Raw genomic sequence first — 15,395 nt, forward strand, 5'->3', positions numbered from 1 at the left:
GGATAGATAAGTGCATTTATATGTTGCATAAATGCAGTCCATTTTCCCATCAGTGAACCAGTTTCGCGTTCTCACCAGTTCTGAGCGGAACCATTGTGATCAAGGATGCATCATCATCATCAGTTGGCATTGCAAAATGCATACCAGGACTAAGCAGTAGCATGCTCTTCCCAGCCTCCCTTTAGGTCAAGGAAAACCTGCTATTTCTGGGTTCCGGCTGGGAACTAACTTTCTGGGTTCCAAACCAATTATGTTTGGTCGGAATGCTCCGGACGGTCCCAAATTAGGAGCGTTCACCGGAACGGAGCCCGTTCCATGTTGGTGGAGAAGGGGAGAGAGTGGAGTGAATGAACCACTTAACCACCTGAAGAGGAATGACGGACCATACCAACACCGGGGAGTAAGTGGGGGGGTCAGTTAAGGGGTGGTTTTGCAATGGGCCGATTGTTCATTGTTTTCATCACCGAACCCTTTTTCCAAATGTTTGCGTCTCTTGTTTTATATTTTCTGTCAAAATATACCCAATATACAGACTTTGACATGTGATAATGTAACGTATGGAACATTGTCTCTCATGCCGCATTGTGTTGTTGTTATATCAGCATTTCGGTAACACATTTTTGCTAGACACAACTGCTTTATCCTAACAGTGCCATTTTCTAACAGAGTATACTATTATTAACACATTTGGAAACATTAGCTTCATTTGGGTAAAGGTTTTGAATTCCAAATATACAAAAATGCCACATTCAGTTACCAAGCGGGTTTGAATCTCACTAGCCCATGAAACATTTACAACAATTTTCCATTCTATTATATTTGTTGTGTTGTGCTTTTACTTCTTTATGTTTTTGCATCACACAGCTAGAGTTCGGCTTGCTCTAAGCTACACATTTAAAGGCTAGAACAATATGTTTGGAAATGATTTGTGGATTCACTGTGTGGAGGTGCGCACGTCTGTATAGGTGTGCGTGTGTGTGAGTGTGTGTGTTTCTGTGTATAGGTGTGTGTGTGTGTATGTGTGTGTGTGCGTGTGTATAGGTGTGTGTGTCTGTGTATAGGTGTGTGTGTGTGTATGTGTGTGTGTGCGTGTGTATAGGTGTGTGTGTGTGTGTGTGTGTGTGTGTGTGTGTTGGCCACCGGCCCGTATGTCAGTGCAAAAGAACATCCTCTTCTCCGTCAGAGCCGGCCCACGCTGTCATCTCCCGCCAGTTCGATTCTCTGGCAGAGAGAACCATCACATCTCCTCTTACTTCCACCTCAGTCGCTCTCCGCTCTCCCCCCCCCCCCCCCCCCCCCCCCCCCCCCCCACCACACCCAAACCCCCACCCCCAGCGATAGAAGATTCTAGGGGAGGCCGCCCGGTGCAGTGGAGCTTGAGGGGGGCAGCCCCAGCCAGACCTATTGGCTGCTAGATTGGGCCCAATCTCCATTTCATCAGCGCGGCCCAGTCTATAAACGCTATTGATTTTCCCTTGTGTTCCCTCGCTGTTTTATCCAGCGGGGCAGGGGATGTTCTGTCACGGGAATGAATGGGGAACGAATAATCACGCTCACTTATGAGATACAGTGGGGGGGGGGAGGGGGGAGAGGAACAATGCAGAACCCCGGCAAGGTGGGCGAAGGACACCGGGACCAAGATCAGAACCCCCATAAAGCATTGTCCTGAGGCATCTGATTGGAACCCTATTTAGGGCTTGATAGGGGGGGGTTTGATCGCAACGTGCCCAACCAGGGATTGGCCCTGGCTGGTCTGTAGTCATGCACTTGGAAGCGTTTCAAACATGTTTTTTATCAGCTGTGTATTGTCTCAGTGTGTCATGTATTTAAACCGGTCAGCAAAATATACCTAAATACTTAAGTATTTAATCATATTTAAATATACTTAAATACTTACACATATATATGCTTAAATATAGTATTTAAGTATATATATTTAGTATTTACACTGAATATATTTAAATAGGTATTTAGTACTTACTCAAATGTAAGTACTTACAAAACGAAACAAAAAATTACGATTAAAGTATACTTAAATGTAGTGAGTTTGTTTTCATGGTCTGATGAGGTACAGGAGCCTCCCATAGCCTAAACCCTCATTAAGCTTACATCACAGGCAGCCCCGCTTGATCCTGGTCTCGTGTTTCAAAGCATGCTCCATGATGACCATGTGTGGGAGTGTGAGTGTCAGGGATGCTTTCCCTTCATCCCCAGTTTGATACTCCCCTTCATATGGGCCCGCACGGACCCCCCCTGCGGTACTCACCAGGATGCGGATCAGCGGTGTGCCGGTGGGCGTGTTCTCGGGCAGGCTGATGTTGTACACGGGTTGGCTGAAGATGGGCCGGTTGTCGTTCTCGTTGATGAGGTCGATGAAGATGCGGGCGAAGCCCACGTGGTCCGACATGGACTCGTTGGCGTAGAGCTGGGAAGAGGAGGTACGTCTTGTGTTAAGGCTATGATAGTTATGCTTTAGTTACGATATGACTACATTACAGGTGCCCGTACTGACATTTTCCCAGTGCAAATGACGGACAAAATGTGCTTCTTGCTGATTTTTGTGCCCTTTTTCGGTAGACAGCACTGTGGAAGACAGCAAGACACAGCTGTGTCTGCTGAATGCATCAAGGGCATTGACTCTGTTTTAGATATAATATGTCTGTCCAGGTGTCTGTAGTGACATTTACACAGTTAACCGACAAACAAAACAGGCAGCTTTTTGTCAGACATGTTGCACGCTTTTTGGCTAAGGCACGCTAATGTTAAGCGTGTTGTGTGTCAAGTAGCTGTCGCTGCCGATTGAAACGCATTGATTGTGTTTTAGATGTAATATGTCTATGTTTCAGGGGTCCATTTTGACATTTTCACAGTGTAATGACGGCAAGTTGCACGCTTTTTTTTCTCAGCGATGTATGCCCTGAAGCTGTCATTAAGGATTGAATCTAATGCATGTGATATATCTATGTTTCAGTGTCCATCTAGACATTTGCAGACTTTCTTCCTTAATTCTGTGATCTTGAGAAGGACCAACCATCTGATTCTGTAAACAAGTGGGTTAAAGTGAGCTGACAAAGTTTCAATTTCACAGTTCAAACAGGAACGTGGTGCGGAGAAAATGTGATTCTGCCGTCCAAACAAATAGTCCTGTGTCCAAACAAATAAACAAAACTCGCTGGAGAAGATAGATATAATGAAGTTCCAATCCTTGGTGTTGGACTGTGGTCTCCACACACACCAGTCCGGACGTTGACAGAGACCCAGATTGATGGCGAGGGAGGTAGCGGCATTAGCTCTGCCATGTTTGTGTATCAGAAGAAGACAAATAACAGTTCTGAGCCCAATAAACAGCCAGTGAATCAACTGGTTCTTTCCTTCATTACGCCACATGTCGGGACGTAAGTCGTGGATGTTACTAGCAACGGAGGTTTCATTACACGCATTACATTTCTGTTAGATCTACAAAGAAAAGTCTGATCTTCTGTTCTTAGTCTACCCGCCTTTTAAACATCTATTTAAACATTTATTATTTATCTAAACATCTGCATATGGACAAGCTGAGGGCACTAGCACTAGTTTCTCCTCCATGTTGTATACACTTGTTGTCCTCAAGACAACAGAAAAGCCTGCCTCTCTATTCACCTCATTGGACGACGGAAAACAACGCAAATGACATTGCATGCATTTTTTTGTTTTTATTCTTTAGACTAGAGGTGTTCAGGGCATTCCTCAAACAATAAATCGAAGAGATGTGCAACTTAAAAGGAGGAGAAAGTTTCATTTGTTGAAAACAATTACAGGAAGCCACTGACAGCAGTTGATGAGACCTTCAAGATAAAAGTTCTCTTGGACCAATTGAGGGAAAAAATAAAACAATAAATAAAATGGTTTGCGAAAATGGATCAGGAAATAGCTCTAGCTCACGTCAGCCGTCTCCTTGGGCCCCATAAGCATACCAGGGGACCCCGAGTGGGGGGTCCCCACGGCACTAAAATAATAAGCATAACCCCAGCATTCTCTCGTTCAGAGCTGAACTCACGGAGAAGCTGTAGCGGCGGAGTTTCTCGTAGTCCAAAGGCACGGCCACGCGCACGCGGATGTCTGCCCGTCCCTGCACCGCCGTTGGCGAGATGGTGAAGTGGTCCGAGTTGTTCCCCGTGAGGACCACCTGGAACATGCTGTTCACCCCCTGCAGGAGCACACAGAGACACGGACTCAGACACAGACCAGGGCGTGACTGAGAGAGACAGGTGAGTTAGTGCGTTAACGTACGGATGGGGTCGATGTGAGACTGGCTGTAATGTGTGAGAGAGACAGGTGAGGGAGTTCATTAATGCATGGATGGGAGAGATGGGACTGGCTTTCATGTATGTGTTGACGCGGCTGACGACCACCTGTTGAATGTACAGCGGTATTCAGCATTAGCTCTGCAAGGGCTCCTATCTCTGTCAATCGCAAGGTTTACTTGCCTTGGTGCTCTCTCTCTCTCTCTGTCACTCTCCCTCCACATCTCTGGTTCTCTCTCTCTCTCTCTGTCTCTCTCTCTCTCTCTCTCTCTCTCTCTCTCTCTCTCTCTCTCTCTCTCTCTCTCTCTCTCTCTCTCTCTCTCTCTCTCGCCAGAGGCTCCTGCTGTCGTATCCTCTATCTCCATCTCTCGCAGCCGGGGAGGTCAGAGGTCAAAATTTATCAGGAAAGGAGCCAATAACACAACTACACACAATCACACACAAACACACACACAAGCGCTTAACTACCCCATCAGCAATGCCCAAAGGTTAGCTAAACTAATTAAGATGTGTCAATGCTTCTCTCCATACACGTCGATCAACCAGGGAAATGGCACTCGACAGAGAGACAACTGGAGTCCAGTAAACGTTTGCTTTGATTCTTCTTTTTCAGGGAAGGAGGAGATCCTGGAGTCTGAACACAACAGCATGTTCAGCCAAACAAAGGTGGGATTAGCTTAGTTTCTAGGTATTCTTTCACATCGCTTAGCAGGGGTGATAACATTGTTAATGCTTAAGTGCATGTAGTTACAGTGTGGTGTACGTGCTCGCCACAGGAGTCAGCTTAGCTCAGGAGGTGGATCAGGTTGACTTGTATCCGGATGGTTGCTAATTCGATCCCTGGCTCCTCCTCTGGTGTCGAGGTGTCCCTGAGCAAGGCACCTCCGCTTAACTGTGCTGTCGACTTGCACGGTTGACTCCGCCGTCGGTGTGTGAATGCGTGAACCATTGTAGGTCGCTTTGGTTAAAAGCGTCTGTTAAATGCCCTTAACGTAAATGTAATCGCAGTACAATTCAGCTCACAAAAAAAGAGCAACTCTGCATACCACTAATGTAGCATCACTTCGCATGGCTAGCGCCCTCGCGTTCCAGCCCTACCCTACCATCGTCAAGTCAACCCCATCCCTCGCATCGGAACCTGGCTGTGGGGGTCAAACACCAGGTCACCGCACACAGTCAGAAGGACGCGACACCCTCCGAAGGCAGTACGCACTAGCAGTAGCCCTTCTCCTTCGGCGCGGAGTCCCTTCTCGTCCTCCCCAGCCCTCGCTACGCGGCCGGCTGAAGGGAGCCCGCTCCTGAGTAGTCCAATCTCTGGGCGCCACTGAGGCCGCGCAGGGCGACAAGTGGCTGGCTTGATTGGCATTATGGCGGAGGTTTGAAATGGCCTCCTTGTTTTTGTTTTTCACCGCCACCGGGAGAACGATTGTGGGTGATGACTCCCATTCAAAAAGCGCGTCCAATATGCAGGGATGACACCTCCAACTACCCGTGAACGTAATTGCCCATCTATTTGTTTCTGCCTTCAGAAACCCTCCAATAAAAGCAAGCTGTCAGAGGCAGACTGCCACAAAGTTTTTCGCCGAGACACTTCTGTGCTGCTGCAGGTTGATTCCTTTTTTTTCAGTCGGCGGGGCGAGGCTGTGCAGAGATGGTCTCTCTCTCTCTCTCTCTCTCTCTCTCTCTTGCTCTCGCTCTCTCTCTCTCTCTCTCTTGCTCTCGCTCTCTCTCTCTCCCCCTCTCTCTCTCTCTCACACTCACTTCTTGGCTCAGAGAGAGAGAGAAAGGGAGGGGCGTCCAGCACTTAGTCCTAGTCTGAGGAGGCTCTGCCTGTGAAGGCTGACACCGAGAGAGAGGGGGGTTTAGTGAAGTGTGAATGCCACTGAAGACGTTCCAACACAAACATAGATAAGTTGGTGTTGGAACATAAAAACAAATAAAAGCAAAGCCAAAAAACCTCAAAAAGGAGTTATTAAGTTGAGGTTCCATTAAGAAGGGAGATATAAAGGGAGATCGTCCGAGGAATCTACAGGAATCACTGATTATGATTACTTTTGGTGGTCAAAATACCAGGAAAGGCCTAGAAAGAGGCATACTCCTTTTGAGATTGGATATTATTTGACATTTGATATTATCATTTGGTTATGCATAATCTGTGTCTCATTTTTACAGATTAATTGACAATAACAGGACGGAAATGGTTAATAATAGAATTAATTTAAATGACTACAAATGCTCCAGTAGCACCAGAGAGGAAGCTCCATATTTGCCTCTTAACCCCTTTAATACACAGGACATTATTTGTTTTTTGCTGTGAAAAAAAAATTGTATTCCTTTATGGGTCAATAATAATAATAATAAAAAAGATAACTTGAATTTAGAGGGGCCTTTATGTGTTCCAGAGGCACTAAACAGCCAGACGAGAAAACCGAGTAAACGGAAGAAAAAAAAAAGAAAGAAAGGAAACGAAAAGTTACAATTGGGCGGAAGTTCAGCGCTAAGACCATAGGCCTGGCCGGAGTAATAGCTCTTCTCCCGCTCTCTTTTTTCAGGGTTTAATAGACCCGGCATTGCAGCTCTCCACAGGGGGGGAGGGCTCCAGAAGGTGGGGGCAGCCACACCAAATGTTCAGCTGCAGTCATGCAGTCAGCCTGCCGTGGGGGGAGTGTGGAGCGGGGGCTGGGTTCTGTGTCAGGCGACCAGAGGCTCATGTCATGTATAGGGGACGGCTGGAGGACTGTGGAAGCGCTAAAGACTCGGCCGGGAGACCGTGGAGATGAATGGTCGTTGGGGCGATGTGCTGGTTTTTTTTTTGGGACCCCCGGATAGGACTTCATGTGATACAATGGTGCGGAAAGGAGGTAGAGGAGGAGAGTAGTGAAAGAGCAAAGGAGGGATGAGCAGGTTTCTGGAGATTGCTAATAAGATAGTAGGATGGAGGATTTCACATTTACTGACATAAATGTGAGGCTCCCATGCTAGAGTACAGAAAACAGAATGACAAGCCATTCTTGGCATTTAGGGCGGGGGGGGGGCAGACTTATGAAAAGGACCAGTTCCAAAACCGTCCAGGTAAAGTTCCGCTCAGCACTAACGAGCCTTGGTTCATCCCCATGAGAAGGTCATCATCCGACCTTCAGAAGGTGGATTTGAAACGGCGCAGTCAGGTTTAAATTAAAGGGTGTGTTTGATCAGCCGTTACAAGTCATGCATCTAGGTGGACACGCCCACTTGTGATGTCACTAAAACACAGGAAAAAGGTAGATTTTCAAAAGCCTTTAAACGGCTAATCACACTAACAGCTGTTGGCCTAATACAACCCCTTTAAGAACAAAATAATCACTATTTTCTCCACGGAGTCCCGAGCTGGAGAGAACATTGTGCGTTTCGATCAGAAAGCCCTACTCCTCTCCCTGCTCGTGTATGTGTGTGCTATTCTTGTTGGCAAGTTACAGAGGGGGCAATCATGCTAGCTGCTACTTACACTTCCTCTGCCGATGTGAGACTGAATGACTCCCCCCACACCCCCCACACCTTAAGTCATCGATGTGAAACGGTGCCGTTTATCAAAGGAAATCGTACTCAAACGCTTGGATGTGAGAGGAGCTAGTTAAAGGGGGAACAACATGGCCGATAGTATATTCAGCACAAAGGCTTCTAGACTGTAACTGTCATCGACCGCAAGGGAGGGAGTGTGACAAGCGATGTCATCAAACCACAAAGTCACGTGATGTCAATTCAATGCAACACATTTTGGTGATTTTCGTTATAAAAAAAACAAAAACAATGGCGTCTCTGATAATACCTGTTGGTGGTTTCTCTCTGACTCTCTCACACACAAACACACACACACACACACACACACACACACACACACACACACACACACACACACACACACACACACACACACACACACACACACACACACACACACACACACACACGTCCAAAACAACCACAACAACCATCCCCCCTCACACCCTCATCAATAAGACACGGACCCATCGCTCAGCTCCACCTTAAACATCTTCTGACTCCTGCGCCTCCTTCCCCCACCTGTGTACCGTACAAGGCAGCCTGGGCTCTGCGCTCCCTCCCATTAGTTATGGAGTGTAAACACAGACACACGCAGACACACTCATCATCTCTCTTCCCTTTGCGCGTGTCTCTCTACTGTGCGTGCGTCGCCTCCTGCCTTCCCTCCGCCTCCATCTTTCTCTCCGTCCACGCCACTCGCACTTATCTGTCAAGTGCCACGCTGATGGTGGCGGGGCCAGAAACCATCAGCTCTGACTAGCTCTCAGCTTATCTCCAAACCAGGTGATTGATTTTTCTCGTTAGCTATAATTTAATTCCCCCTCCACGTCTTTTCCAACCCAAATTAAATTGTCGTCGGAGGAGGAGGCCGAACGGGAAGAGGCGAAATGAGGGAGATTGTGTTGGTTGGTGTATGTGTGCGTGTGTGTGTGTTTTTGTGCGGCAGTTTGTGTGTCTTGGTAAGGCGTCTGGACAATGCTTGATAAAAGGTGGAGGACAATGGATGTTACACTGTTGGGCATGGTCTTGAAATGTTCTCCAGCGTCAGAAAACACACACACACCTCCCCGCACAACGTCAATCCCCCGCCCCCAAACACACCCCAAACACATTCAGCATCACCCTCACCCACCCCCCCCAAACACACACACACCACCACCCAAACAGACACACCTACACAGAGACACAAACACCCCCTGCCTCCAAATAGACACACACACCACCATCCGAACAGTCACAAACACACCCCTAGACATACATTTAGCCACACACACCCCTACAGAAACAGATAGACACACATACCCCTACACACACACACACGCCCCCCCAGTCCCGCCATCCCACACAGCCACACATGCTGTGCGCAGACTACAGCGGGGGTCCCACCTCGTCCTTGTCCTCCGCCTGGATGAAGAGGGGCAGGGCGAAGCCCACCTGGGCCAGCTCGGTGATGCGCACGCGGTACTCGGAGCTGTTGAAGGTGGGGGCGTTGTCGTTCCGGTCGATCAGCAGGATGGTGAAGGTGGTCATCACCATGGCGTCCGAGGGGGTGCGGTCGTCATTCAGCTCTGTCCCCTGGTGGAGAGATAGAGCGGGAGAGAGAGAGAGCGAGAGAGCGAGAGAGCGAGAGCGAGAGAGAGAGAGAGAGAGAGAGAGAGAGAGAGAGAGAGAGAGAGAGCGAGAGAGAGAGAGAGAGAGAGAGAGAGAGAGACAACCACACACAGAAACAGAGATGTCGAGGGAGAGAGACAGAGAGAGAGAGAGAGAGGGGGGGAGATAGAGAGGGACAGAGCCAAACAAAGATATACAAATAGATAAAGGGAGAGAGAGAAAGACAACAACACAGAGACTCAGAGAGACATGGGTGCTCAGTAAATACACCCAATTTTTGGTTCTGAAGATATTGGATTTGACAAACATATCTGCTAATGAAAGTTTCGAAATGACAGCGAAAAGAGAATTAGAGTCAGACAGATAGCGCGAGAGAGAGAGCAATACAGATACAGATACAGATACAGAAACAGATACAGAAACAGATACAGGCAGTCCAAGTTGAATGGAAAGAGACAGTGCTAATAAAAGCAGAGGGTGAGTGACAGACGAGAGAGAGGGATGATGATGTGTAGGCCAGGGTGATGAAGGGGCCATTTGTGGCGGTGGTAGTAGTGTGTAATCTCAGTCAGGTATTTACAGCTGTTCATTTATTGGATCAAAGGGGCTCTGATGGACGCCCGGCAATCATAGGAAGAGGCCAAGTGGAGGCCAGCACACACACACACACACACACACACACACACACACACACACACACACACACACACACACACACACACACACACACACACACACACACACACACACACACACACGTACAGAAACAAACAGGTACACAAACCCAGGTACACTTACACACACACCTACAGGTACAGAAACACACAGCTACACACACCCAGGTACACACACAGCTAAACACCACACAAACCCAGGTTCACACACACACACACACACACACACACACACACACACACACACACACACACACACACACACACACACACACACACACACACACACACACACACACACACACACACACACACACACACACACACACAGAGACAGGTACAGACCCAGGCACACATACTTGGAGGCACATACACTGAGGTACACACACACCAAATGGGATTTAAGAGAAAAGTGTCCTATTCACACGTTGCAATTACACTCCTCTGCACATCTTTCTGCCTGCCTGCACAGAAGCCGGGCTGCCGAGCTCCAGCAAGGCAATTCTCCCTCTGAGCCACTCTCGAGACGGACGGCTCTATGCTCCATTGTGGATCCAGGGGATGTAAGAGGCAATAGAATTAGGCGTGGGCAGCAGAACAGGGTGGGGTCCGGGTGGGGGTAATCAAGGCTAGTTTAGCCTTTGTTGCCCCCTCCGCCGCTGAATCGTTTGACCCCAGACCTCCAGACGCCCGGCAGTATATAAGCTGCCTGAAGTTGAGAAATTAGTTGTATTACCAGTGCTCTCTGAATCGATAGCCGCACAACAGCATCAGAAAGCACAAGTAGAAAAGGTGAGGGAAACTTAGGGTACAAAAAAAGAAAATCCATATCTTATAAATACCTTTGTGGGGGGGCTTTCGTTTATTTTTTTGTTATCAGCACTCGGCTAATTTTACTTTTTAGTCTTTGAAGTCATTGATTTCAATCTGAGAAACAGAAGTGTATTTTCGTCTGAAAACCGATGGAATCTCTTTTTCATTACATTTAGACATAAAAAAAAACCTGGTTCCACTCATGGCCGTTGCTGGACAGCGGCTGACTGAACCATTAGCTCGTCACCGTGAATTTAAAGAATCACTCACCGGCCGGGAGCAATTTCCCCTCTGGGAACGTTTGGTGCTTCACAGGTTTCCCTGGAACCCGGCAGAACTGATCACTTTGATCGCAAATAGCTCGGAGGATCCGGAAAAAGAAGGCTATTCCACATGCACTTCCTTCCTCCTATAGGGAACCTTGGGGCTAGAGAGACACGTAGAGACACGGGGGGGGGGTGGGGGTGGGGGGGCAGCCATGGGGGTGAGAGGCTGGGTCGTCCCTGGTAAGTGGGCCGGGGAGAACGACCTGGGATCAGTAAAGGATAGAGGGATGAGCGGGACTCGGACCGGCTGCGGCGTGAGGTAGGGAACTCAAGGAAAGGAACCCTGAAGAAACCTGAGACTCTAAATCCGAGGGGTTGATCCGTGTCCTCACCAGGCTAAGTCTCCTGGCTGGCCCTGTTCCCTACGCATGAGGCTCTGGGAAGAGCGTTACGGGAGAAGGTTTCGTTCTTCAGCGCTACGGAGATATGCATTGTGCCTCTGCAACGCTCACTTACTGAAGGGTTCAAATATTGGTGGTTTGCACGTTAACGTTTGAAGTGTGGTTTGGCCGAGGCATCGCTGCACTGCACACAGTAATCTGGGAGAATCTTTAGGATGAAGCAGTGATTCCAGGTCAGTATCACATGAAAGCTCCTCTGTGATCCGGAGGAGGAGCTGACTTCAATCGTTCCTCCAGGCTGTGACCCCCTCCCCAACTCTCCTGCACCACCAACACCATCAACACCTCCACCAACACCACCCCCATATCCTCCTCTACCACCACCATCACCATGACACCCCCATCTCCTCCTCTACCACCACCACCACCACCTCCTCCACCACCTCCTCCACCACAACCCGACCACCACCTCCTCCACCACAACCACTACCACCACCATCACCACCACCACCACCTCCTCCACCACAACCACCACCACCACTACTACTACCATCAAATCCCCGTCACCTCCTCCAGCACCACCTCCTTCACCACCACCACCACCTCCTCCTCCTCCTCCTCCTCCTCCTCCTCCTCCTCCTCCTCCTCCTCCTCCTCCTCCACCTCCTCCTCCTCCACCTCCACCCCACCCCAGCGGTAGCTCACCCTGACGGTGATGGTGAATCCCGCTGAGTAGAGCGGGTTCTCTCGGTCCAGCTGGCCGTTGACAGTCAGCGAGCCACTGATGTAGTCCAGGGCGAACATGCTGTTGGTGTTACCTGGGTAGAGGGGAAGACATATGGAGCAGGTGGGGGGAGGGAGACAGAGAGAAAGATTACTTTTTGATGCAGTGTTTTTGACCAGAAATACCTTAATAGGTTTAGGGTGAGGGTTCACCCTAACCTTATTATGGGATATATAATGCCATATAATAATGCTCATGACCGCATTCATTGATTAATGGTTACTCACCTTAGTTAATTGTGAGTTACATAGAGAGAGAAAGAGACAGAGACAGATAGAGAGAGAGGAAGAGAGAGAGAGAGACCGAGAGCAAGAGCGAGAGCAAGAGCGAGAGAGAAGGCGAGAGCAAGAGCGAGAGAGAGAGAGAGAGAGAGAGAGAGAGAGAGAGAGAGAGAGAGAGAGAGAGAGATTCTTCTCGATACAGACAGACGGACAGATATAGACAGACAAGAGTGTCGAGACAAAAAGCAACAAAGAACACTGGAAACATAAGTTTGCTGGCCACATGAATAATGGAACGGGGTGGTGGATTACACCATACCGGAGGCCTGGAGACACACTGTTTAATGTGTGTGTGTGTCAGGGTATGACAGAGTGACAGGGTGTACACTAACTCTCCAGCCACCCCTTCACACCAGCCTTCCCTTGGTCACTAGTGTACTTTCCCACACTGTGAGCCCTTCTACACAACCATAAGAAAAATCCAATTAGCAAATATGAGTTTTTAAAGTTTAGAGTTTGAGAGGACCGAAACATCACCAGGTAAACTATTAAATATGCCTTTTAATCTCCAATTAACAACACAAAGTTAGTGTTCATTCTTCGAGTTGCTCTTTACAAGTGTGCTGCATAAAAGAGTTCAGGGTAAAACAAGCCCATCAGTGCTGTCCTGGCCTTCAATGCGATTTGCAGGCTGCTGCTAATAATCCTGCGATACATTCAGAGGGGCGGTAAGTAACGACACAAACCACAGGGAACGCAGCCATGTTGATACTCACTAATGTTAATACGCTGTCTTGTTATTTAATCAGCCAAGCTTTTCTCCTGCCATTCTCTCACTTGTCAAATTCAGGGAAATATTTAGCAGCTCTCCGTCTCTCGCTCTCTCTCCCTTTCCCTTGCTTCAATGTCATCAACGCCCGTCTCTGTTGTTCCAAATCAAACATGACAACTAATTTCCACTGCAAACACACACGCACACAGGCACGCACACAAAGACACACACCCGGACATGCACACACGTACGCACGACACACACACACACACAATGACACACACGCATACACTCACACACACAAACACAATACAGACAAAGGCACGCACGCACACATACGCACACGCAGGCGCAGACGCACCCACACACGCAAGGACGCACACAGACATACACTCACACACACACACACACACACACACACACACACACACACACACACACACCCCCACCGTGGTGAGAGCACGCCCTGCGGTCAGACGCAGCCCTTCTCTCGTGCGGCGTCGGCGCGGTGAGATAATTCAGCACTCCCATGATGCTATCGCCGCAAACACCTTTCAGCGGGAGGCAAACAACAGAGTGGACGAAGGGCTGGATGAGAGGGCCACTTAAACAGGGAAGACTCCCGACGCCTCATTCAATTACCCCTCAGTCGTTCCCGCGGCTCTTAACAGCTGTCAGCATGGCGTCTGGCCCGCACGCCGCCATATGGAACGGATGGAAGTCCTTTTACGAGGCAGCGGGACCAGGCTATGTGCATGCTCAGCAGAAAATATTAAATATAAATATGTCCACATATATATATATATATACAGTATAAACCAGTATATATGTATTGGTTGAAATGAATTGTATATTCAGCTCTATGTCCAAAGATGGATTGATGCTCCCCAGTTTCGGCCATCAATTCTTTATTTCATATACAGTATAGGTATGATATATATGTGCACTGTCCACGCCACAATCACAGCTCTGAGCCGCAGTCAACCTCACGCAGTCTGTACCTGACCGAGGAGTCCATTGCAGTGAGATAGGGGTGAGGAAGGGGAGAAGGGAGGCCATTCTGCGTTTACACTGCAGAATGGCCCGGGGTCAACAGATTAACCCGTGCCCACGCTCTCTACTGCCTAATCTCTGATCTCTATTATTGGCCAGTAGCCGGCTGTACAGTAGGGGGGAGAATGGGGAGCCGAGCCCGGCGAGAGAGAGAGCAATGTCCTTGGGTAATTAGTCTGGATGGAGGCCAGAGGTGGGAGATAGAGAGTGGGAGGCGGGAGAGGAGCGACTCCGCTGCTTATACCCAGCTTCATGGTAGGCAGGTCGGGGAAACGGGCGACAGCGTGTGTCTGGGAATACCGAACAGGGTTTTTTGGTGTATACCGGATGTCCGACACTCTGGGAAACATGTGGCAGCGAGGGGAAACATGGGAGACCGCTGCACGCGTCCGATCAATAGCAGCTCACGTTGGTCTGTTGACAGCGGCAAGATTGTTTCCTGTTCAGGAAACGGGGGGAAGGAAAACCTTCACTTTAAAAGAAAAAAGAAAAACAAATAATACTTGTAGCGCTGATAGGTTGTCATCAGCGCAGTAATCCAGAGGAACCTCAGTGGTCGGGGTGCATCGGGGATATTGGGTGTTATTAACCTCTGGGTGCGGCCATGTTGTTGCCTACCGTTCAGATGGTGAATAAGGAGGCTTTCTATTGGGTGTGAGGTGGGCGGAATATAGGCTGCGCCCACAATATTAGAGCCCGCTCGGTGACGACTTCATGCCTTCAAATGAGCTGTCAGATGAGGTGGCCTGGCCAGAATGCTAATCTAATCCAACACACTCATCGCGTCTGCATGCCTGGCACCCGGCCTGGAAACCAGAGGCAGCGGGGGGAAATGTGTAAAGACAAATCCATATATCTCACTCTCTCGTCACACACAAATACACACACAAGCGCACACATGTGCACAAGCACACAGACATACACGCACACACACATTTGCACAAGCACGCACTCGTGCACGCACACACGCACACGCA

The 15,395-nt window shown here is 48.8% G+C and overlaps 1 protein-coding gene across 1 annotated transcript in view; it reads right to left on the reverse strand.

The window, feature by feature from the left end:
• The window catches only part of cdh23 (cadherin-related 23), a 182,591-nt gene that overhangs the window by 84,831 nt on the left and 82,365 nt on the right, over positions 1-15,395 (reverse strand). Inside the window, exons 10-13 of the mRNA XM_030378309.1 lie at positions 12,294-12,406; positions 9,210-9,398; positions 4,037-4,186; positions 2,267-2,425 (exon numbers count right to left, since the gene is read on the reverse strand). Of these exons, the coding sequence (XP_030234169.1) occupies positions 2,267-2,425; positions 4,037-4,186; positions 9,210-9,398; positions 12,294-12,406 (611 nt within the window). The remainder of the gene's footprint in view (positions 1-2,266; positions 2,426-4,036; positions 4,187-9,209; positions 9,399-12,293; positions 12,407-15,395) is intronic.

The sequence above is a fragment of the Gadus morhua genome, chromosome 15, assembly GCF_902167405.1.
Source record: "Gadus morhua chromosome 15, gadMor3.0, whole genome shotgun sequence".
Lineage (NCBI taxonomy): Eukaryota > Metazoa > Chordata > Actinopteri > Gadiformes > Gadidae > Gadus > Gadus morhua.